General features: G+C 49.9%; 1 protein-coding gene across 2 annotated transcripts in view; it reads left to right on the top strand.

Moving 5' to 3' along the window:
- RCAN2 (regulator of calcineurin 2) overlaps positions 1-16,644 on the top strand; it is a 79,940-nt gene extending 63,296 nt beyond the window's left edge. For both annotated transcript variants that reach the window (XM_021393038.1, XM_021393039.1), the window contains 3 exons: positions 2,801-2,974; positions 5,022-5,193; positions 12,303-16,644. In XM_021393038.1, coding sequence (XP_021248713.1) covers positions 2,801-2,974; positions 5,022-5,193; positions 12,303-12,463 — 507 coding nt within the window. In that variant the 3' untranslated portion in view covers positions 12,464-16,644. The remainder of the gene's footprint in view (positions 1-2,800; positions 2,975-5,021; positions 5,194-12,302) is intronic.

The following is a 24,463-nucleotide window of genomic DNA, read 5'->3' as shown; positions in this document are numbered from 1 at the left end:
AGAGGGACAACCAGTGTCAGACGGAGGGATAGAGGGACAACCAGTGTGGGATGGAGGGACAGATGGACAACCAGTGTGGGATGCAGGCTGCCCACGTTGGTCAGCGGCGGGGCGATAGCTGCGGCTCGCTGGCACGCTTAGGATGGATGGGGACATTGTGGGCTGCAGGAGATAAGTGCCCAGCTCCCACGGCTCTCTGCAGTTTGACTCGCTTCCTACTCCAGTACCAGCAGTACCGCTGCTTCAGCTTGCATGTTACTGGTTTGGTTTTTTTCAAGAAGTTTAGCAAGTGTACTGGAAGTTCAGAGACTTACTTCTTAAAAGCCTTTTAAAAGCCCTGGATCCTAAGAGCACTTTAAAAGTCTCGAATTGAGATGACTGCGGGTCTTGAATTATTTATCCACCAAACTTGAAAGGGACAGAATTTGCTGAAGTCTTTGAAACGCATGTGGTACATTTTCTTATAGATCAGAATGGCTCCGAAAGACTTTTATCCAAATAAGTACACTGAGCAGATAGTAGAAGTCGCAGGCCATAGCAATTAAGGCATAAGACATTTCCTGGGAATTAATATCAAGCTGGGAGGAGCTGGGATGGCTCGAGATGCAGCTGAGGACCATTAGCTGCCGCTGATGATTAATGACCTCTGCTGAGGTCATTGTTATTACCAGCTGGAAATGTGCAAACCCCTCAGACGTACGAATCTTTTTGATGGGCTCTGCAGTTTCAGTGGGTGCAGGAGATGTGCCTGCACTGTGGGTAGGCTGCTTGGTGTTAATAGGAAATAGAGGGCTCGACTCCCTCCTCCTCCTCCCCCCCTGGCGTTTTTGGGACTGTTAATCAAAACGAGATCTCTAAAGCTGCGCCGGTATCGAATCGAAAAGCAAGCAGAATAAAGTCCATCGTGCTTTAATGTTCTCCCAGCATCACGCTTGGCGTCTGGTATTAATCAGCATTATTTTGGAGGCACTCCCATCTGTCCCTTGCGGTGCCTAATGAGAACCTACCTCAGTATTGTTCAGAATGTTGTGCCCAGAACACTGGCTCTGCTCACTGCTCTTGGGCCCACATTTGAGGCCACAGAATCATGGGATGGCTTGGGTTGGAGGGGACCTTAAAGCCCCCCCAGCCCCACGCCACCGTGGGCTGGCTGCCCAGGGCCCAGTGCATGGACACACTGCTGTGCTGGCAAAGGGAAAATAGTTTTCCTACCTCGTGTTCAGTTGCAATGGAGAGATGTTTCCCAGGTCCATGCGTGGTTTGTTGCGTGGTCGATGAAACATTTTTGTATATGGGGAACGATTTCATTGTCGACCTGTGGTTAAACTGAGCTGCTACAGGGGGATAGGGAATGTTCTGCTTGCTGCTTCCTTTTAACCAGCGTGTGACTGCTGTTACAACGCACTGATTGTCTCATGTGTTTGTATGCATATGTGCTTGTTCCCTTTGAGGTGCTGTAAAACAGACCAGCCAACACTACTTAAGAAGGCTGAAACAGGCAGTGCAGGCAACTTTCAGATGTAAGCTTTAATTAGCTGCTCGCCGCTACCAATTACCTTGATGATACAGAGCTGTGCAGGCTTCTGAGTGCAGCATCCCGCCTTGCACACACACCAGTCCCCTGCCCCGTTCTCTGCCTTCACCCAGTGGAGCTTTGTGACCAAAATTCCAAGCATGGCAGGACTGAGGCGGCTGCTGCTCTGCGCTGACCTTGAGACAAATGCCACTCGAGGTAGACTTCAGCTCAGGAAAATCCAATTGTGCAAAAATGCAAGAAAAAAACTGAAAAACAACCCACGTCAAACCAAGGTGTGAGACGCTGGCCATTTGAATGGTAGGAGGTAGGACTAGGCCGGCTTGTGCAAACCTGTCAGCTTCCTGCTGCCTGTGGCATTACTGTGTGCCTTCACTCACCCTCAGCCAAACCACGGAGCTCTTTGTTTCCTCCCAAGCATCCTCCGTGGTGAGAGGAAGAGGTGAGTGAGGTCAGGCAAAATGAAATGAAAACCATGAAAGCTTAATAGGCCGCGGGGAGGTTCTTTTGAAGGGATGCCAGAGATGGAATCTCAGCTCTGGGGAAGAAGACCACAGAGCTGGCAGTGAATGAGAGGAGATCCGGTACGGGCGCATCGGTTTCATGCTCCTTTGCTGTGCTCTGCTCTCCTGGCTTTCTCCTCTACCATGCTGGCTGCGGGGCTCCCAGCCTCTCTTATATCCCTGGTGCAAGGTGCATTTTCCTAAGATGTTTTGGGCTCCTGGAACTGCTTGGAAGATCAATTTTTCCTGCTGCTGCAGGAAATCTACACCTGTTTTCAAGGAATAGGTGTACATGTGTTCTATGTAAATGACAGAACCTCCAGAAAATCACAATACACAATGCCAGCAGCGCTGATTTGGAAGTAGCCCTGGGTTGCAGCATGCCTGCCTGTGTCTGCTGACCCCGCTGTCACTCAGCACAGTGTTTGCTTTGTCCCGATCAGATCACAGCTGCCTGGCACTTCCAGTCAGATGCCCTTTTCAGCTTCATTTGGGAAGTCGCTGTGCTATCAGTTTTTACAAGGTTTATTGCTGGTGAGCTCTGAATCTGAAGACTCCTTCCCCCAAATATTTTCCAGATTTTGTCGCTTTCTGTAGCTTCTTCTCACAGAGCCTCTACTCCTCGGTGGGCAGCCACCCCCCAGGAGCACCGCTGATCCTACAGCTTGAACAGCAGTCACTCAGTTCCAGGTCCTGACTTAACGCAGGCTGACACCACCGAACAGAAACTTCATCTTCAGCATTCTCTCTTTTTCATTTGCAGGAAAAATTTGAAGGCTTGTTCCGTGCCTACGACGACTGCGTGACATTCCAGCTGTTTAAGAGCTTCCGACGCGTGCGGATAAATTTCAGTAGTCCCAAATCAGCTGCTCGTGCCAGAATAGAGCTGCATGAAACACAGTTCAGAGGAAAGAAGTTGAAGTTGTATTTCGCTCAGGTAATGACATCTGCCACCTACTTCTGTGTTTGTGTGTAGCCTTCATAGAAATACTGTACAGTGAAACGGAATCGAAACAATAGATGCTTCTCCCTTGCCCAGTATTTCTGCTAAAGGATTACTCAGACGTGGTTGTGTTGCTTGAGCTGTACGAGGCCAGCTGGTCTGCAGTTAACTTAAAGGAGCACTTGGGACACAGGCTGCTTATTCAGTGCACGGTGCCACAGCTCAGAACGGGTGGACAGCGTTTGATACTTGCTGTGGGTAACTTTCAAACCACAGAATAAAAGTGGTAATGTAAAGCTCATGAAAGAAATAGGGCTGGATAGCAGAACCTTGAGCCACAGTTAGGAAAAAGAAAGGGGAAAGTCTGACTAAAGACACGTGTGAAATTTATTAAAAAAAAACAACAAATAAACAAAGCCACCAGCAACAAAAAAAAACCCCAATCCTACAACAAAATAAAAACCTCTTTAGTTTCCAGTAAAAGGGAGAAGGGAGGGAGCAGAGGAATGTCCCGGCCTGAGGACGTGATTGTGTCCATCTATTGGAAGTGGGAGATGAAGGTTCCGTTCTTCTTGGCCAAGGGAGAGAGACTCCAGATCTCCCAGCTGAGACAAAGAAGGGTGAGGGAGGTTGAGAATCCTGAGCTGAGAATCCCTCCTCAACATATTATAATTGGCCACCGTGGTTTGTGGGATACTGACCAGTGCCTGGAAGTACTGATGTGTGCTTCAAGCTGCCAGGTTAGTCCTTTAGAGGTTTTAGGATCTTTTTTGACGATCTTAAGCAAAACTAAGAGGCAGATAAATTCCAGACCCTCTGCAACTGAGGCAGGATAGGCTCTGTTCTGAGCCTAGGCTGAAGCAGAACATTCTTCGGAAGGTGGGGAACTACAGCTGTAAAAAAAACAGTGTTAGCGGGTTAGATGAGTTCAGAAGATCTTACAGTTGGATTTAGGTGTTGAAAATCTCCCTCAATCCCTTTTTGTATGCCCTGATCTCCTAGATGTGGCTCAGAATTTATTTCTGAAAGATTTCAGAACCTGCTGGTAAGCGGACTGGAGAGTTATTTCACTCTAACTGAACGACCAAGGGGTTAATAGGAAATTTGAGATAACCCAAGAAAAACAAAATCATGCACAATAGTGATTACGCTCCACGTCTAAACTGCTTTCCTGTGAAGCCATTTAGGTATCTGCACTATGTGCTCCAGTGCATGCAATCGCAGAGCTTATTAGTTGTGTCTAGGGAAGGAGTAAGTAGAAGCAGCAGAGTGTCTGGAGCAGCGTGTGTTTGTATGGACCTGAGCCAGAAGGAATAAGCACTTCCAGCACTAGAAGTTCTGGGGAACGTGAAGTGGAGGCACACAAAATCCATTCACGTGTAGCAGGGTGTTTGTCTTGCACTTGCTTTCATGTGAATCCAGCTTATTGCTTCTGAGTTGGTTATGAAGTTGATCCGGTATGGCTGTAGCTGTGACGTAATTCATTTATGTCAAAGTTTCTTTAATAACTGCCCCCCCCCCCCAAAAAAAAAAAAACACAAGAATCAAACTAGATAATTTAAGATGAAAATAAAGCAAGTATGACGATTTGCAAAGGACGAAGGAACACGAGAAATTCCTTTATTGACTTCATCTAAATAAACCAAATCTTCAGAAAAGTTTCTGAAGTACAGGAATTGGTGGTTTCTAACCTATACCTGCTTTTATTTAGGACCTTAAAGCAGCAGAGCACAACAATATCTTTTTAGCTTCACAAGTCTCTGAACTTGGCAGCTGTGGGAACAGAAAAAGCTTTGCACTTATCCTCAGAGAACATACACAAGAGGCACAAACACTGCAGCTTTGCTCACATAACAGCCCCCCACAGCACATCTACTGGAGGGGAACCATCTGTAAGGGTGAGAGGAGATCCATCTGCAGGCCTCGTCTGCTGAGACGGATGCTGAAACCCCGCCTGGGTGGCACTTGCTATTGGAAGTGTATGATTTATCATTCCATTTCCCCGTCCTGAACTAAACAGTGTATTTGTTATGCTTTAAAGATTCAGACCTCTGAGACAGATGGAGACAAGCTTCACTTGGCTCCGCCACAGCCTGCAAAACAGTTTCTCATCTCGCCTCCAGCCTCCCCGCCTGTAGGGTGGCAGCCCATAGACGACGCAACACCTGTCATCAACTACGACCTCCTTTATGCAGTTTCTAAGCTAGGACCAGGTAAGCCTGTGGTCCCTGTGTGAAAATCTGTTGGAAAAAAGCAAATGAGAAATAGCAGCGTAGACAATCACTAGAGGCAGTTGGTGTAAAGCCTGTACGTCGCATTACAGCTTTGGATCTAAGTTGATTCAGGCCAACTGGTTCTTTGCTGAAAAGTGAGTGTTGTTTGAACAGCAGATGGAAGCTTGCTTACACGATTCATTCTTGTGCTTGTTTTTATGTTTAGATGAGACAGCTGATGGTTTGTGCAGGGATTGGGCAAATGCTTCTCTATGAACTTGAAGAGTATTTGCTTTTAATCACGCTTGCTCAGTAGTGCTTTCCAATATGCAGAATGACTTCAATGACTGAAGCATCACTGAGTCTCCAGCAGAGTGGAGAATGTCTCGTGTTAACAAGTCTGACAACAGGACCACCGTTCTCCTAACCCTGCAGGATTGCTCTGTTGGGACTGCTCGTTTTCTGTTGAAAACTGTGTGCAGAAGGAATGCGATTAAGTTGTAGTCTCTAAAAAGTAAAATAGGTATCAGTGGTTGATACAGATAGATTTCTTCTGTCTTCCCATCTTCACCGGATGATGAGCTGTGAAGCTCGTTGGGTCTTAGAAAAGTGCTTTGCCTTTAGAAAAGGCTTATCTGATGAAGTTAAAACTTTTCACGGGAGATATTTACTTCTCAATTTAGTTACGTCGTATTTACGGATAGCTTTTTTTGAGTGCGGGTAGAGCATCCCTTTTACCATTTTCAAAATGGAAAACGTTCAAGTTCCAGACCTAAGAAATATCATTTAGAAATTAGTCTAATTTACATTCATAACCTATAAGGAAAAATGGCATGCTGAATTATCTTCATGTAGAAGTAGAATAGGATCACAGAATCACCAAGGTTGGAAAAGGCCTCCAAGGTCATCCAGCCCTACCATCCTCCTACCACCACCATCTCCCAGCAAACCATGTCCCTCAGCACCACATTACACAGTTCTGGAACACCTCCAGGGACGGTGACCCACCATCCAGTTCCAGTGCACTTTAGATCAAATCTAGTAACAATTTGTATGGGGGGGAGGAGAGCTCATGGAAATCCGGTAGGGTTCATTTTTTGCAGTTCTTTGGGATATGAGAATTTTCCCTGCAGCTCTGCTGACGCTGCTTTCTCATTGTGAGAGCAGCCACCCACTACAGGCACCTCGTCCCTGGGCCTTTTGTTACGGCCGTGGCTGACAGGGTGACCTGGGCTGCAAGGTGCTGGAAGATGCTTCTGGTTCAGCAGGTGTGCAGGACCACCTGGCTTTACTTCCCCATGGGATCTCTCCCAGGGGGACAGCATGTATCCCAGGGGAAGATGTGAGATTCCTGCACTTTGTTTCCTTTCAGCAGGAAGTCCCACCAAAAAGGGCAGCCAGGTCTAACTCTTAGTACTACACTGCGGATTATTACTCCCAGAATTGATGCTTTGCTCCTAAACTGCTGAGCGAAAGGAAAACAAAAACTCCTTTTTTTCCCTTTGATGCAGCAGTGTTATAAATAGAAACACGTAAATGAATTCCCTAGCTATCTGGGTAATAAATCAATTCCTGTTCTAGAGCAGTGGGACGTGAAATATCCCTCATTGTTCCACTCTCCGGGACGGCTCCGCATGAAGGTCAGATTCAGCCTTATTTCAGGAGCCTGCAGGGAGCAGCAGGAAAAGTCATTGTGCGCTCTCTTCTTCCTATTTTTAGCACTTGGGAGAGAGATCAATTTTAGTTAACTGCAGTGGCGGTTCCAAAATAGCACTGCAGCTCTCAGTTGTGTGTTCACTGTGTTCAGAATTTCATTGAAAAACAGATCCCGGCACAACTCCTTCACAGCATCGCTCAGACACGCCGCTGTACATCAGGTAGGGCTGTTTGCCTTACAGGAGTTACGCTTCTTTTTTCATCCAGCAGCACCACGGAAAGTGTAACTGTGCCTCAACTATCAAAAGGACTCGTCGGCAGAGTTGTTCACATAAGGCAGAGCCAGAATCCTGTGTCTTTAACTTGTGAGGAATGTTTACGTTAAATGCGCCCATTTGGTAAAAAGTACGGAAGAGCCACGATGTGAATACACAACCAAGAAGTGGGATCATTAATCTCTGATGAAGGCACTTCCACTGTCGAGAGAATTTCCAGCAGGTTAACACTGATGAAGATGCAAAGATGGTGCACTGAGCTGGGGCTGTGGGTTGGCCCTTGGCCTGCTGGGCCCAGCTCTTTCCTACAGGAACGCTTGCTGCCTACCGAGCTGCTGGCCAGTGTAGGCCTTGTGTATTCACTAGTTTTAACAAGGAGTAGTGACATCCCACTGAGGAATACAGGAAATAATTGTACAGGACAAATATTTGCAAAAAGGGAAAACAGTCTTCAGGCCAATGTATATTCCAGAGTTTGTCCTCACAGAGAAAAGGCCTCTAGGTTTGCTCTGCCACTTGGCAGTGCAGCTGTTTACAAAGCGCCTTCCTGGCACTGCAGTTAGTCCTTTCTTCTCTGGAAAGCAGTCCTGCCCTCCTCCCTGCCCACTCCCAACACGCACATTTCTTTCTTCCTTTCCCCATTGCTGCTATTTGGCTTCTTTCAAACCTGTCACCCCAAATTCTCCGCAGCCTGCGCCGTCAGTTTCTCCCTACAGCTCAGTCTTTGTATCTCAAACTACAACCACGTGGACCTTCTGTTTTGTGCCTTCCTCCTCAAATACGATCTGTCCCCTTCCCACGAACTGCCCTGCCTGGCTTTCTGCAGCACAGCGTGGAGCAGGTGCCCCCCAGCCTCCCCTTGCCATCTGCAGCCTGATGCTGCTCCGCGTGCTCCCATTTTGCCTTCTGTAAGCACTCATCTTCAAAGCCTCAATCCCCATCTGAAAGCCGGTGCAGGTCAGGCACCATCCCCATTAGCCCTTATAGACAACCCAGTACCAGCTTTGGTTCTCTCCACATTTCCCAGTCCTCCATTGGCATCCCAGCAGGCTCTGCCCCTCCTGAATGCCCTCGAGCTACACTTGTGCAAACTACAGCCAGAGGATGAAAGCATCCCTTTGTGTGCCTTCTGAGGAGTGCCAGGAGAGTGTACAGGAGTTACAGCTCCCACGCTGCGCTGCCCTCCCCTTGGTTCAGAGGGGCAGCAGGGAAGAGCAGGGAGCCTTGCCCAGAAACTGCTGCACGTGGAACTGCACGGCTCCCAGGTGTCTCTGGACTCGTGTTTCTTCCAGCTGGGCTTCAAAGGAGCTGGGAGGGCGGGCAGATGGGTGATAGAGAAAATGTTCCATCTCTGTCCTTCCTCTGCGCTCTGTTCTGTGGCTCCTGCTGCCCTTGGCTCCCCTTGCCAGGGGCTGTGTACATGAGAGCTGCTGCACTGACCATGCAGTAAGCGCTCCCTCTGCCAGCAGAGGCATAGGCTGTTCTGTGCCATGGGTGACAGACTCCCAGAGAGCAGCTCCTCCTCCCTGGGGGGGGCATGGGGAATCGCTGCTCTGCGTAAACGTGTACCACCCTCCCTCCACCCCGTATTATTTGTGAAGCACGTGGACGGGAGGGCGACACATGGAGGGTATTTTATTGATGCTAATGACATTGAGCGTGGAGAGGCCAGCTCTGAACCCATTAACCTCTGACTGCGTGTCAGAGTCAAGGGCGAGTTAGCGGCACCATATCATTACCTTCTCTTCATTATTAATTAAGTATATGAACATTCTCTTCGCTGGACAAAAGAGCCTCATTAGACAAGAGATGCATCATCAATGGAAGGTCATGGCACTGATTCACCAAGGGATAGAAAATCACATTCCGTGGTTTTTAATTCTGCAGTATCATCAGTTGCCTTTGTGCTGTTCTTGTGGCCGTTGTTCTTGCATCACCCGAGCTCTGGGTTTGCCTGTGGTCCATGGGCTGGTGCCAGACGCCATGAAAGCAGGTGGGCTGGTGGCTGAATGGCAGAGCTTCCTATTGCTCCTCTTCCTTATGCCAAGCCAATAAATAGAGAATCACTGCTATTTTCAGGGGTTTTTAAGGAACGTTTTCTGGCAGCACCGCTTGATGGATGTCCCACAGCTTTGTTGTTCCCTGCATTATATCCTGAAGGCAGACCTTACATGCTAGAGCGTATCTGATAAATTCTGCGATATTTTTCTGAATAAATTGGTGAGTTTCTATTATTATCTCATTATTTAAACAACTTATTAAGGGATCAAGGTGGCCAGAGGACTCCTGAAGGAGGAAGAGACCTCTCCTGAAGAGTCCTTTGGCTTAACCCAGGCCAGGAGGAGAAGCAGGAGCAGTGGGGCAGTGTAGGGCCTGGGAAGGCAAGAAAAGTGTCATGGACAGCATCAGAGACAGCTACAGGAGATAGTTGGGCAAAAACTGGTAGTCTTCACCCTCTTGCTTAACCCATCTTGCTGCCCTTAGCTGGGACAGCCCCTATCTCGTAAGCCTGAGTTGATTGCAGTGATTCAGGCATTCCTCTGCTAACTTACCTGCTGTGGATTTAGGTAAGTTTTTCATGCTGGAGGTGGTGTTAGAGAAATAATGACAATAAATAGGAGGGAAGGGGTAACCTGGCCGTATCTACTGAATTTGTAAGTTGTATTCATTACCTTAGTGTTTTTCTGCATCCAGCACTTAGTTTTACAACAAGGGACAGCTCCATACGAGTACCCTGTTTACTCCTGTCCTGTTCCCAGCTCAACCACAAAGAGGTTTTCTGCATTTTGAGCCACAGTTCTGCAGGCATGACTAACTGTGAGTACACCATTGAGCCTGCAGCTCCTTTATGCTCAGAAATAACTGTACGCCTTAAAACCCAATTTCTGAGCGCGTCACATTTTGATTTGCAAAGTGACATTAATTGCTGTTGCAGCGACTTGTGCCAGAGGCGTCTGAATATTTTTCCTTGCATCTGTACTTACCTCCACTGTTCTTTTTTCAGTGGAAAGAGTCCTTCTGGGAAGCATTTGAGCGGTAAAAGAATGTGGCATTTGAACTGGGGCGATTGCCTTTCGAGAGGGCAGTGAATCTGATTTAGTGCACGGCGCTGGTGGAGGAGGAGGGGGCCCGGTGCTGTGTGTGCACAGCTCTGCAGAGCTGCTCCGAGCTGACAGTGACCAATGTGGCCTTCAGTGCAGGTTGGCAGCATTGACGTCAGCCCGTAGCTGAGAAATTAGCTGTGGCCCGCAGGGAAAATAGGCAAAGAAAAACCATATAATTTCTCAGCGCAGCACAACCGAGCTGTTTCTCTTTTTATATTTTAGCCTATCAGCAAGACCTGTAATGCTTTGCTCAATTTGGATTCAGAGGAGAGGCTGCCAAAAATAGAGCAGTTAAATGTCAACATTAATGGTATCGCAGCAGTAAAATATTTCTCACAGCAAGATGCCCGCCTTGTAGCTATTATTCAGTAGTTGCCTTCTATTTTTTAGGCAAAAATGCAGCATGTCTTCTAGTCCCAAGCCAGCCGAGTCTTATTTGGACCGAGAGTTTTTCAGCACAAACAGCATGTGATGGCAGTCCCAGAGCTGCGTGTGCCAGTGCAGGTCCAAACCCACAACGCCTCCCTAGCGTGGACTGCTCTGCCACAAAGCTGTGAATAAATACAAGTCCAGATGAGGAACACAAGCAAGCTGTAGGTGCTGTGAGGCAGGGACCCCATTTCACTTCTAATGTACAACACCTAGCACGGCCAGTTCCTGCTGTATGCAGGTATGCAGGTATTTAGGAGCTGCTGCACCACAAGTACAGCTCAGCGAGTGGTACTGGGACCTCGCCTTCCTCTTGGAGTGTTCTCAATGCCGTGTGCACCGGCTTTGGAATCATGGAATCCTGAAGGCTGGTGAAGGCTGCTAAGATCACCCAGTGCAGCCGCAGTCCCTCATGCCACATCTCCCCTTCTCTTGAAAGCCTCCAGGGACGATGCCTCCACCGCCTTAGAGCAGTCTTAGGAAAGTGACCCAAGCTGCCCGGTGGATGTGTGGCCATTGCTAAGCCTGTCTGAACATAAAGACAGCTGTGGGTCTCAGAGATCAGAGAGATGACACAGTCCAGTGTAAAATGTACAGCAGCGCATTACCTGGAGCAGTTTCTAGTTTTTAGTGTTGCAATGGGTATCTGTCCCCTTTAAAAGACCAATTCATCCTGTCACAAGTGTCTCTGTTGGGACTTTTTTTTTCTTTATAGTCTGAAATTAATTCCTTGTAGTGCAATAACCAGTACCTTCTTCTGTGTTATGTACAATCCAACACTTGCAGTGCCAGCTGTATGAATGCAGGACTGGAAGCCTCGTGTCTGATCCTAATTTTCCTCTGTTTGCTTTGTGTACTTGTGTAGATAACCTCATTGAATCCATTTCCTCCTAAGACATCTTCATGTTCTTCACCAGGTGGAGACTTGGAGTAGTAATGTAGGTAGTCTGAACACCTAATGTACTGTTGAAGCATTTAGCCTGCTAGTAAGCATTTGTAGAGTATAATCTTATCTCTAGGGACAGAATTTGTTAGAGCCCCAGGTGAAGAGCATTGAATTTCTAAGTCCATCTGGACTTGATACGTGGTGTTTTATTTTTAATTTACGGAGATCCTTGTGCAGATACATACATTGGACCAAGGTTTGATGTTTCTGTCTGCAGCTGACACATTGCAGAGCCTAGTGGACCTTCAAATGGGATTTAGAAAGAAAAATCTAAAATAGCCCCACCCAGAAGGTATTACTTATGCCTTCAGCCCAGTGGTTGAGGTTCAGCCTTAGACCCTCTTTACAGCCATGAAATGGTGTTCCTTCTCCTCTCCGTGCGCTTCTTCCTGGTGCTGCTGGCCACTAGCACTGGTTCAAAGCACCATTATAGAAGCCAGTGAGTTGTCACTACTGTCTGGTTTCCAGCGGGCTCCTTTCTGCTGCAGCAGCCTTGCTCTGTCACCAGCCCTTATGATGCCCTCCAGGCCAGATCCCCACAGCCTGCGGGTGATGCTGGCTACGATCTGGCCACGCTTGCTGTCACTGTGGCTCGGAGCAGCGCGTGCTCACCAGCCCTACCCGGTGTGGAAGCCCAGAAGTGCAGCGCTGCTCCTCAGGCTGTTTTCCCTCCATCTAACTATTTTTCTCTGTTTCCAGGAGAGAAATACGAGCTACATGCGGGAACAGAGTCCACTCCCAGCGTGGTAGTGCATGTCTGTGACAGTGACATGGAAGAAGACGAGGACCCAAAGAATTCTCCAAAGCCAAAAATCATTCAAACTCGGCGCCCTGGTCTGCCACCTCCTGTATCTAACTGAGCCTCCCGGCAGCAGCAGCCCTTCTCTCCTCCAGCACAGCTCTTGGGTTTTTCGTTTGCTTTCTTTTTCTTTTCTTCTTCCTTTTCTTTTTTGAAAGGCAGACGTTGCCTTTTGAGTCCCAGGACAATCAGCTCATTGAAATCCCTTTGCAGTAATCAAGCCTACGTAACAAAAGGGCTAGGAAAAAAAAAAAAAAAAGATCTTTGTAATACGTAACCATATCACACACCAACTAATAGATTCGCTGGGAAGGACAAAGCGAGGCTGAAGCAGGGAGGGTTTCAGGCTGAGGTTCTGCACAGCTGTAATTTGCATGCTCAGTCACCACCGCCAGAGAGACCCTTCACGGTGGGTGATTAGGCTGATAGCAGGCTTGAGATTCAAACGCCCAGAATACTTGCTGCTGCCCTTCATCAAGGAGCCTCCTCCTCTGCCCTGGGTTCCCTGCACACCTCAGTCTTTTCCTCTCGTCCTTTTCTTTAAGGGGAGGGGGCGTGAGTTGTTTTCAATCTCCTAGCAGCTTGGTGGCCTTGTCAGCCCTCTGGAGCTTTCTGTAAGGAATACTATCCTCGCAGCCTTCTTAGAAACCAACAGGAAAATGGCCTGGAAGCAGCGCCGTAAGCTGGGCCCTCACGGTGACGGGGGGGCTGGGGGCAGAGGCAGCGGCGTGCTGAAGCGCTCCGTGTCTTTCAGCCGTCTCTGCAAGGAGCAGGGCCGCTGGGTGTCAGGAAGGATTGTCACTTTCTCTTCCACAAAGGTAGGAGTGGTACTTCTCTCTGAGGTTGAGCAAGGAGAGCCTGTCTGCTCGTTGCTCCGTGTCATAGCTGTGGCTTCTAGTAGTGACGGAGGCTGAGTGCTTCCCTAGCGGTGTGTTGAATCGCCCCGAATCTTCGTATTTACTCGTGCACCCCTAATAACCAGTCCTTTCCACTCCCCATTCCCTGTGCTTTAAAGCCCTCCTTGAGCTGTCTGCAGTTTGGGTTTGTGGAGGCGAGGAGATGTTAGCTGGTGTTCTTTTCTTGTTTTTTTCTTTTTTTTTTTTCTGACTTTTCTTTTTTTTTTAGGCCAAAGAAAACAGGACCATAATTATGCACTTGAAATTAGACTGCATGCAGCCGAGTCCCCTTTTCTCACTCTGTCCCGCATGTTTCTTTCACTTGCGATGTACGCTGGGTTACAGAGATGCTCTGTGTTGTCGTCATGGCTGGCAGCAGGCAGACGCTGGGCTCCCTGTCTGGGGCACCTTCCCTGATGATTTCTTTCATGCGTATTTGTCATTTCGAGACCACATTTTCTGGACATTCGAGCTCAGATTTTGCATATACTTAAGCATGCGCTTAACTTATGCACATGAGTAGTTCCACTGAAATTAATACTGCAGAAAATCGAGCATACGTGTAAGATACAGTGGGATTTTTAAGCTAACGAGCTGCAGCTGTACTCCCGAAAATGACCACGAAACGGCACGGCGAGATCCCGTGGTTTAAAATCCTTTACAAGCTAAAATAAGCCCGTACATCTTGGAAGCTCATTCCAGGATCTGAAAAGTCAGCTTCGGTTGTGCAATCAAGCTTCTTCTCATAAAACCGAACGTGCGGGTTTGGAGGGAGGGCTCCATTCCACCCTGAATTAGCAGAGGGGCTCCGGGCTGCGCTAAGGCCGGGTCAGCCTGGTGGCGGTGGTGGCTCGGCAGCGCTTCCAAGCAGAGCAGGCCGTGGCATCGGCGACAGCGGGAGGTGCCGTCCTCACGTGGATGGTGAGGGCACCTGGAGAAGTGAGAATTGACCATCCCCCTACAGCTTATCCTCTGACCGCCAGAGCTCCTAGGTATTCCTGTTGAAATTAGTGCTTGACGTAGTATGTATCTATAATGTGATAATTGTCAGTACACTATGGACATCATTGTGCGTGTTACACTAATAGAAGCACGTGGAATGCAGCAGAGGCTGAACAAAAACGGGGCGTTAGTATCTTCATCGTGTCAGAGTAAAGTTGTCTTCACGTAACTCCTCGGAGGCGTCACTTCGATTCTTTTTCAGTGATTCATTTAGAATTGATTGAAATAAATAATTGTTACTCGCTGCCCTGGGACTCCAATCTGCTGTTCCTATTGAACGTGCCATCACAGGCCACCTGTGATACTTGAGGAGTAACGATGCTCTTTTATGAGAACGTACAGATTTCTGAACTCCTCTGGTTTAATACCAGTATGAACAGGGAGAGTAAGGTTTAAATGCTTAAGGTTTGGCAATGGAAGAATTCTTGGCTTCTCGTGGTTTGTCCCAGCAGGTGGCTCGGCAGTCGCTCCAGTCGCTCCAGTCGCTCACTCGCTCCCCCTTCCCTGTGGGAATAGGGGAGAGAATGGGGAAAGCAAACCAAGCAGAACTCGTGGGTTGAGGTGAAGCTGTTTACTGAGATAGAGAATAGGAAATCAATTAGGACTCTACGTGTATATAAATGAAGGTATATAACGAGTGGTGCACAAGGAGTTGCTCACCACCCCCAAGCGATGCCCAGCTCGCCCCCAAGCAGTGGAAGAGAGCAAGATGGACTCCCACCCTCTTCCAAACTCCTTCCACGTGCTGTCCTATGGCATGGAATGCCCTTTGGCCACTTTACGTCAGCTGTCCTCACTCTGTTCCCTCCCCGCTCCTTGGGCCCTTGGCTGCGGACGGCCTCGGCTCTGTACAGCACGGCTCAGCAGCAGCCACAAGCATCGGGCTGCTGCCGGCATCGGTTTTCTCCTGGAACCAAAGCATCCTACCAGGCACTCTGAAGAAAACAATTCCATCCCCGCTGAAACTAAGGCATGCCTACGTCCTCAGCCAGTGTCAGTGATCAGAGATCTTCCCCCGAGCTGGTACTTTAGAGTCTTTACACCTAAAAATGTCAGAGGCTGAATTGAGTCGTGATATCCATGTACCCAAACCTGGGAGAGATTTGGTTGTGAACTGTGGAATTAGGCCTCCGGTGACATAGATCCGTCCTGCATTGGGTCTTAAGGGTTCTTTCCTGGAAGTGCATTTACAGGCAGGTGTAAGAGCAGCTCCAACGCAGTGACAGCTCTTCATTAACTCTAGCGCTTACCCAGGAGAGAGTGGGACACAGTTCTGCCGATTAAAGCCTGGAAGGAGAAATGCAGTTCCAAGCGTGTTGTAACTGTGCTCAGCATCTGTACCACTTCCATCTGGTCATCACAGATCAGTTCTTCAGGTATCACGGAACGGCATCCAGCATTGGTGACTCTGCAGAGAACCAGGTACGTAGCTGACAGCTGGTCCTTGCCTGCCGTGGAGGCCTTGAGCAGCAGTGGCCATCTGGAAGCGTGGGTGACCTCTGGTGTCCTCTTCTATCCAGTGGTTACCGGGCACAGCCCCTGTGTCAGTGGGAGCCATCTGTGCGGCATCTACGAGCTCAGCCCCGTGGCCTGGCTTTCCATAGGGCGATCACAGTGCTGAAGGAGTTCTGTCCTGTAACAGCATTAGAGACAAGAAGGAAACCTGTGTTCCATCTGCTCGGCGGCACAGCCTGGCTCCCTGCGCGGCAGCGATGTGCTGGGGCCCTCTGCCGGGTGGGAGCCGCCGCGGGAGCTGCTCACTGCTGACACGGTTACAGCACGAGGGGAGAGGGCATCTTGCAGCCTGCTTGTCTTCAAGTGAAAGGAACGGAGGTTTTCTGTGGCCTTGATTTTTGTACTTCAGCTAAAACAACTCCCCTCTTATCAGCGTCGACGTACACACTTGCATACTCCTCAGCAAGAAGACACGGCGAGAGCATCCCTTCCTCCTGGAACGAGAGTGCAGACAGTCACTGCGAGGTGCTTCACGTTACAAATGTGCCCCGGGGGGAAGTCACCGTTCCTAACGCTTTCCGGCTCGCACGCCGCGCCGGGGGCAGGCGTTCTTCTTGTCCTGGTGTCCCCCAGCAGCAGGGAAAGGTCCTTCTGCAAAAAGACTTCTTTGCACGGAACGGCTGCGAGCCGAGCTGCAGGGCTGGAGCACAGCGCCGCGTCCCAGCGCTGTGACGGAGCGCGCCCGCTTCTCCGTGGCACTGGACCTACTTTTGAGATACTCTGTTGAGCCCTATTTTATAGGAGTATGAAAAAAAGCTACCGGCTAACTAACCACTTTTACACTTGTATAACTGAGAGCTTAGTTTCAGAAATAAACATGGCAAACGCTGTTGTTGTGTTCTGTTGGCGGCGTTCTGGAACGCGGCAGGAAGGAGCTGGGGCGCACGGCAGGGAAGGCTGGTGCCCATGGCTGCCCGTGCAGCTCCCAGCACTGAGCGTGCCGCTGTTGGTTATAGGTCAGAGCGTGCTGCTGCAGGCCCTGAGCAGCGGGGGGAGACAGCTGGTGGTGCTGCACCGTCCAAAGGGCTGGAAAGCAGGGGGTGAGTGTGAGTGATCTTGGGGCAGGCGCTGAGGTCTGCGTTGGAAGAAGGGTTTTCCATCCGTGTGCCCGGCCTGCGAGGCCTAGCTTCGCAAAGGACGACCATTTGATTCTGGAAGTTCGATTCCTTTCAGACATCTCATTGGAAATAGAAACTGAGCTCACTGACTCCTTTGAAAGATGGGCCTTACTGTGCGTACTGATCAGAACGCGTATTGGGAGTGCTCTTTTTACAGAGTCTTTTCGAGATAGAACCGTGCCGCAGAGGCCTGGCTGTGCCTCACTCCTGGGCAACACCTGAGTTTCCCCCAGCACAGTGCTGCTGTACCTGCTCCCGCCGTAGCCCTGCCTTCATGCTAACCACTTTCCATTGGCGCTGGGCTCCCCACGAGGAAATAATTGGGCTGTGGGCATACGTAGCATGGGGCCACGTGGGCCCCAGGGCTTGTTTGAGGGCATCGCTGTGCATGCACATGGGTTCAGCACGCAGTAGGTACAGGCAAACAGAACGCGCTTATACTGGGCGCTGGGGCACCTGCTGGTGCTGTGCAGCCTCCTGCTACCTGGCCCTGCTCGATGGCAGCCAGAGGCCTCCCTCCTCATCCAGCACAGCCTGGTGCTGCGCTCCTGCCGCCACTGCCCCGCAGCCAAAGCTCTGCACACTTCACTTGCAGAGAGCTGACGCTGCTGCTCCTCCTGCAGCCATAGGCTCTCGTCCTAAGGTTCCACACAGAGCAAGCGGGTGCCCAGAGCAGGGCAGCAGGTAGCTCTGTGCTGGGGCTGCCACTTCCCGCTCCCTTCCCCAGCTCTCACACATGGTCCTGGCAGCTCGCAGGCGCTGAGCTGTGCTCCTGCCATGGGTGTGCTGCATACAGCAACGGCGCTGTGACATCGCGTCCCCGAAATCAGCACTAAATCGACACTTGCTCCTTCAGGGTCAACATTTTACCACGAAACGTGCAGCCCCTTCTTGCTGCCTATCCCATATTAGTATGCACGTGAGACCTTTGCCATCCTCTGATTCCCCTCTGCCCCAAACACAGCTCTCTTAGTTTCGCTCTACTTCACCAAAAGGCAAAAGCAGGTCTGAGTTCAAGCCCTAGACAGCACCTTGCTTACACTCGTCCTCGTGCGCTGCTGTTGAGCAGCGAGTTGTGCTAGCGAGGACAACAAGCAGACCCCACCCAAACGGGGCCATTCCTGACGGAGAGCATCTTCAGGGTGGAGGGGCAGCAGCTCTCAGCTGCACGGAGCTCGTCCTGCGTGCTGCCGGGGCTCCTGCACACGGCTCGTGTTCTCCTCCAGGCATTAAACACGACGGTGGAATTAGCAAACTCCTCGTCCGGGCTTGGTCCTCGCTGGGAAAGTCCTACGCGGCCGAGGTGGCCCTCCGTCCTTCCACGGTGCCGTTGTGCAGCTCAGCGCTGTCAGAGCAAGGCAGCCTGCCCCACACAGCGCCCGGCCCACGGCGGGCACTGAGCTCAGCCCAGGCCTCAGCCAGCGCGCTTCTCCCCCCACGCCGGCGCGTTTCGTGGCGCATGCGCGGCTCCCATCGCCCCGCCCCCAGGCTTGATTGACAGCGCCGCTGCCCACTGGGAGCGCAGGGGGCAGTGTGGCCTTGATAAATCCAACCCTGTTTTCTCTTCATGGGGTGTGCGTGATGCTGTTGGAATGAAGGATTCTCTTCGAACAGCACCCACCGCTCCATGCAGGACGGGGGATCTGTAATTCCAAGAGGGGAGCCCGGTGCGGTCACAAACCTGAGGGAAGGACGTGAAACCGGGGCCGCTGTGTGGAACGGGTCTGACCTGACGCAGTCCTTCCTACACGGGGTGTGAAGACAGAGCTGCTAGGCTTACCGGGTGGCTTCAACCTGAAGAACCCATAAACTTTGGTCTCCTCTATGGGGAACAGCCTGGTACGATGGGCTGTGTCCTGGGCCCAGAAAGCCTGCTCATGGGAGGACAGGCAGGTCGTGCTATGGAGCACAGGCTGGGCTATCTGATATCAGAGCTGGAGAGAATGAAGCTGTGCAATGTGGTGAACATTGTAATCATGAGTGAGCGTGGAATGTCGCCGTCATCCCCAGAAAGGCTCATGGGGCTTCATCAGGATGTGAGCAGAGGGCTCCGTAAAGCCCTGGGCCGTGGGAGCACTGCAATTCTCAGGAAAAAATCCTTGGGCATTAGAACTGCCCAGAGTTATTCCTGAAGGATAGATATCCTTTATACCCTGCCGTCACAGCGGCAGCGATGCCATCAGCCTTAGCAAGAGTTCCTGCTGCTGGCTCTGCCAAAAGCCTGAACGACATGTCTGAAATGGAAAGTGAGCAAACCTGCCTCTTGTGGGGAAATGCTGCCCCGCGTCCTGTAGAAGCGAGATGACCTGAAGGTGTTACGAGGGCTGCGCGGCGTTCTGGATGGAGAGCTGTGATTGTTGCCGACCCTGTCTTCCATCAGCGTGCTCAAGCCGTAGATGAAGAACGAGGTCTGTGACTCGCACAGTAACCTGGAGCCAGCCGGGGAGCTGCACTCGGTAGCACTGCGCTTGCTGCGGGGCTGGACTTGCAGGCTGCTGCGGTTCACTTGGGTTGGTTTTCCCCCACCACGCTGGACAGCCAGCCATTGCATCCGTGTCATTTTTCCTGTGATAACACTGAGCGAGACTGCTGCTGGAAGCGAGCAGGAGTCTGGCTGCGGTCATTGACGAGTTGATTAAGAGCCAGTTTTTTAATCTCACCGATGCTGCTCTTTGTTTTGATGAGCACAAGACATCACTGTTCGGTGCTAATTAGCGTTAGCATAGAGAACAGCACTTTCCATGTGGGAGGTTGGGGCTAATTTGGAAGTCGAGTTTTACGGTGCCCTTCTGAAAAAGTGCGTTCTAAGATTTTTCTTCATGTTGGCGGCACTAATGGCAGCGTGCTGCACCTGGTGCCTCAGCTGGGTGAGTTCTCTGTGAGCACCAGCGACCTTCAGGTGTAAGCAAATCCCTGCTGTCCCTTCAGGTTTGAATAACACTCCTTTGTGAGTGCAGACTGAAGTGCCAGGTGGGAGTTGCCAAGAGCAGAGCTCTGTGCACGCTGCTGGGCCCACGGCAGGGCAGCCCGCTCTGTGAGCCCTCCCAGTGGGTGCAAACAGCATTGCTGGCCAGGACGCCCTCATTCCCAAGTGCAGGAGTTGCTGTAAAAGGAAATTTTGGCATCTCTAACACGGGAGGTGAGATCTGGACGCGTAACCCGATTCTCTGAACTTGAGTTTCAGATAGCTGTTGTACATGACAGTAAGCACAAATCAGCTCTGAGCACAGCTCACATTGCTTCCTCCTGCAGCACCAGCCAGGACTCTGTTGTAACGCAGCAAGCTTCACCCCCTGTCCAGCTGTGAAACAGGCTCAAGTACATAGGACTGATGCTTTTTTCCAACATGGTTCTTCCATTTGTCCCGTTCAAGTTGAGTGATTCTCTTTTGATGCCAGTTTGAGATCAGAAACATAAAGCTATCTTCTGTTTTCCTGCGGAGTTTCTGTGCTGGGCCCTGGGAACTGAGGCTCAAAGCAGCTCAGCTGTGTGTGTGTGTGTGTGTGTGTGTGTGTGTGTGTGCAGCACAGGGCTCAGTAACCACGCAGCTCAGCTTCTGGAATGCGTTCCTGTGAGAAGTCTGTGCCTTGGGAGGAACCCCTGCTTCCTTGTTAGGGAGGAAGAAACGTGCTCAAATACACACGTTCCTAAACTGCTTTGCATGTTCCCGGCTGTGTGTCCTGGCTCCTCCTTCCTATTCGCTGGCTTTCCAGCTTCTTGTTACTCGGACTTCTGCAGAAAGGCAAAGCTCAGAGACCAGAAATAAGCAAATGGGAATTCAGGGGTGGAAGCTGCTTGTTTCTGTGGCAGTGTTAGCACGGTCTTAGTACAGCCCCTGTATTTTGTTGCTCACTGCACAGCAGATGATGAGGGAAGGGAAAGGAGTACACCAGCAGTGCAGAGGAGTGAGCCATGCTGTTTGCATGATTGTATATGCAGAGTGAGTGATAAGACCAGGTCTGAAGTGCAACCTGCACCTCCCAGTCCACCTGTCCCTTCGGATGTCTGTCACATGCTGCCAGCCCAGCATCTGCAACCTTGGCACAGCTCCTCTGGCTGCTGAAGGGTTTAACAGGAGCTGCTTCTGCTCATCCCTAGGCAGTAGAACTCTGTACTATGATGATAAATGGAGCATAGAAGGAAGGGCAACAAGGCTGGGGAAGGGCTTGGAGAATATGCTCTACAAAGAGAGTCTAAAGGAACTGGGGCTGTTCAGTCTGGGGAAGAGGAGGCTGAGGGGAGACCTCACTCCTCTCCTTAAATACCTGACAGGTGATTGCAGTGAGAGCGGGGCTGGTCTCTTCTCACTGGTGACAGGTGACAGGACGAGGGGAAATGGCCTCAAGCTGCGCCAGGGGAGGTTTAGGTTGGAGATCAGGACAAACTTCTTTCCAGAAAGGGTTGTTAAGCACTGGAACAGGCTCCCCAGGGAGGTGCTGGAGTCACTATCCCTGAATGTGTTTAAAAACCGTTTGGATGTGGTGCTCGGCGACATGGTTTAGCGGTGGGTTGTTGGAGTTAGGGCAGGATGGTTAGGTTGCGGTTGTACTTGATGATCTTGAAGGTCTTTTCCAGCCTGAGCGATTCTATGAGTCTATGATTCTATAGCAACAAGCTAGCTACTACTTCTGAGTTAGATAAACTCACCTGAAGATCAAAATTGGGATTCAAATGAGGTTAAATATCTGGCAGCTTCCTGGAAAACAAATAGATGGGTTCACTCAGAAATAGGCTTTCAGAGATGCCGAGAAACAATGTGACATCTCTCTTTGGCACTGTGAAGGAAGAAACCAGCAATATGCTTTGCAGAAGTGCATTTTGTCCTTCTCTTTCTCCTGAAAGCTGTATTTACACCAGAGGTGATTTTAGTAAACCCATCCATAGTTGGTTTTGGTGGCTTTTTTGCTTGTTTAAGGCAAACTGGAGGAGGTATCTGAAGCTCCAGTGCTCGTCCCAACGTGACTGTCTATAAAAAGGAGCAGATTCCTCGTAGATTATATTACAAACACAGCCTTAAAATGCAGCCAGCTTAGCAGCAGCTGATAAAGGATGGGAAACTGCATGAACTCAGTCCGATCATTTTCAGCGTTCCATCTTCACAGTATTTTGCTTTATCTTGTGAGTCAGAGACCTTGCTCAGTACTTTTTCTCCCAACCTCAACCAGTGCTGCTGAAGAAACAACAACAAAGCAAACCATGAAGCTAAATATGTAGAGTTGATATATGCATAATTGCGTATTTTGTTTATGGAGATGGACGTAATAATATTTTCCTTGGTGGAATAGGAAACACCCTGTATTACTAAGGGAGGGAGAACTGGTTTTACTGTCTCAAACAGCTGAACTTACCGAGGTGAGATCGTTACATGTATTGGTGACTGCATCCATGAGGCCTTACAAGGTGCAGCAAACTGATGAGCACTTCATGAGAGAATAAAAAACAGTGATAACAGAACTCGGCAAGGACGGGTCGTGGTGTTTTCTCCAGTACTGCTCGTTTGCAGGTGCTGAGCTACTGGAGAAAGGTTGGCTCGGAAATGCAGAAACTTTTTCTGAGAGCCCTCAGCTTTTGTAAATGTCCGCACATGGAACAGCCCTGTTCTGTTCCTAGATGAGTTGTTAGGTGTGAATCCTGTGATGCTGCACAGTCGTTTGCCTTGAAGGTTAAGGTGCATTCTGGGTGATTTGGGGAAAAAAACCCAAACACTTACATTCTTCACCTTGGGGTTTTGAGATTTATTGTAAGCAGAATAGAGAAAGTAAGCTTTGGCTAATCAGGAAGGACACATGGAAGGGGATGCTCACCATTTTCCCTGAAAAGCTGAAAGATCCTGGTCTTCAAATGTGAGCAAAACGCCGATCCCAAGAGTCATGCTTCTCAAGGGATTTCGCTGACATCCCCAGGTCCAAGACGACGCTTCAAGCATTGTTATCTGCACATTTTTAAGATACACATTTTTAAGATTCTTAACACTTTTAAGACATCTTCAACGTGTATTTCTATTATTTGATAGTCACTGGGGGATGTTTGTGCTGTTGATCGAAATGATTCTCCTAAATTTCTGCAAGAATAAATGAAGATGGCAGTTCCTGTTCTGCATTATGCTAGTTCTGGGAAAAGGCTCAGGGCTTGTTTTGCAGCTTCACAGATCACAGAATTGCAGGGCTTGGAAGGGACCTCAGCAGATCATCGAGTCCAACCCCCTGCTACAGCAGTGCCCTACAGCAGGAAGCACAGGTCGGTGTCCAGACGGGTCTTGACTATCTCCATAGGAGACTCCACACCCTCTCTGGGCAGCCTGTTCCAGTGCTCCATCACCCTTACCATCAAGAAGTTCTTCCATATGTTAGTACAGAGCTTCCTATGTTCAAGTTTTAGGCCATTGCTCCTTGTCCTATCACTGCACACCACCAAGAAGAGCCTGGCCTCATCCATCTGCCTCCCACCTCCCTTCAGATATTTATAAACATTGATCAGATCCCCTCTCAGTCTTCTTTTCCCCAGGCTGAACAGACCCATGTCACCCAGCCTTTCCTCATACAGGAGATGCTCCAGGCCCTTATCATCTTTGTGTCCCTCCGCTGAACTCCTCCTAGGAGATCTCTGTCTTTATTGACCTGAGGAGCCCAGAACTGCACACAGTATTCTAAATGTGGCCTCCCCAGGGCAGAGCAGAGGAGAGGGCCAACTCCCTCACCCTGCTGGCTATGCTCTCTGCAATGCACCCCAGGATCCCAATGGCCTTCTTGGCCACAGAGCACAGTGGTGGCTCATGGCCAACGTGTTGTCCACCTGGACCCCCAGATCCTTCACTGCAGAGCTCCTCTCCAGCAGGTCAGCACCCAACCTGTACTGGCGCATGCGGTTATTGCTCCCCAGGTGTGCTCCTATGCTTGCTCTTCTTAAACCTCACCAGGTTCCTTTCTGCCCAGCTCTCCAGCCTGTCCAGGTCTCGCTGAATGGCAGCACAGCCTACAGATGGGTCAGCCAATCCCCCCAGCTTTGTATCATCAGCAGACCTGCTCAGGGTGGACTCTATCCCTTCATTTCAGGGTATTGACTTCTATCTGCCTTTTACATCTAGTTGGTAATCATGGATGTGACAACAACTCACTAGAAACACACCCAGTATTTTTGGCAGTTGGGCCTGCTTGCAGAAAGAATGCCACCAATGATGTCACGACTTCTACAGACATGTACCCTTTCCTGTCCCACCTGCTTGGTATTAACCTACTGCCAAACAGTGGTTCCTTCATCAACGTGAAGGATATTCATGCTGAAGAGGTTAGTGTAGTCTGTGGAGACAAGAGCCATGTTCCTGTTCCTCTTACTGCTATGGGAGTCTTCCTAGGCATCTTTTACTATGCTTTTAACTGCAAGTTTTGTTAAGTATCCAGCCTCACCCAAACCAGTATCCAGTCTAGCACTGTGCAAACGCAATGTGCTGAAGAGGCCCAGCCACTCTCACAAGATTAGTGATGCTTGCTGGTGGAGGCACTGCAAGGTTTTGGAATAACTTGGCACCATTTC

The sequence above is a fragment of the Numida meleagris genome, chromosome 3 (genome assembly GCF_002078875.1).
Source record: "Numida meleagris isolate 19003 breed g44 Domestic line chromosome 3, NumMel1.0, whole genome shotgun sequence".
NCBI lineage: Eukaryota > Metazoa > Chordata > Aves > Galliformes > Numididae > Numida > Numida meleagris.
This window is presented reverse-complemented; position numbering and strand designations above follow the sequence as displayed.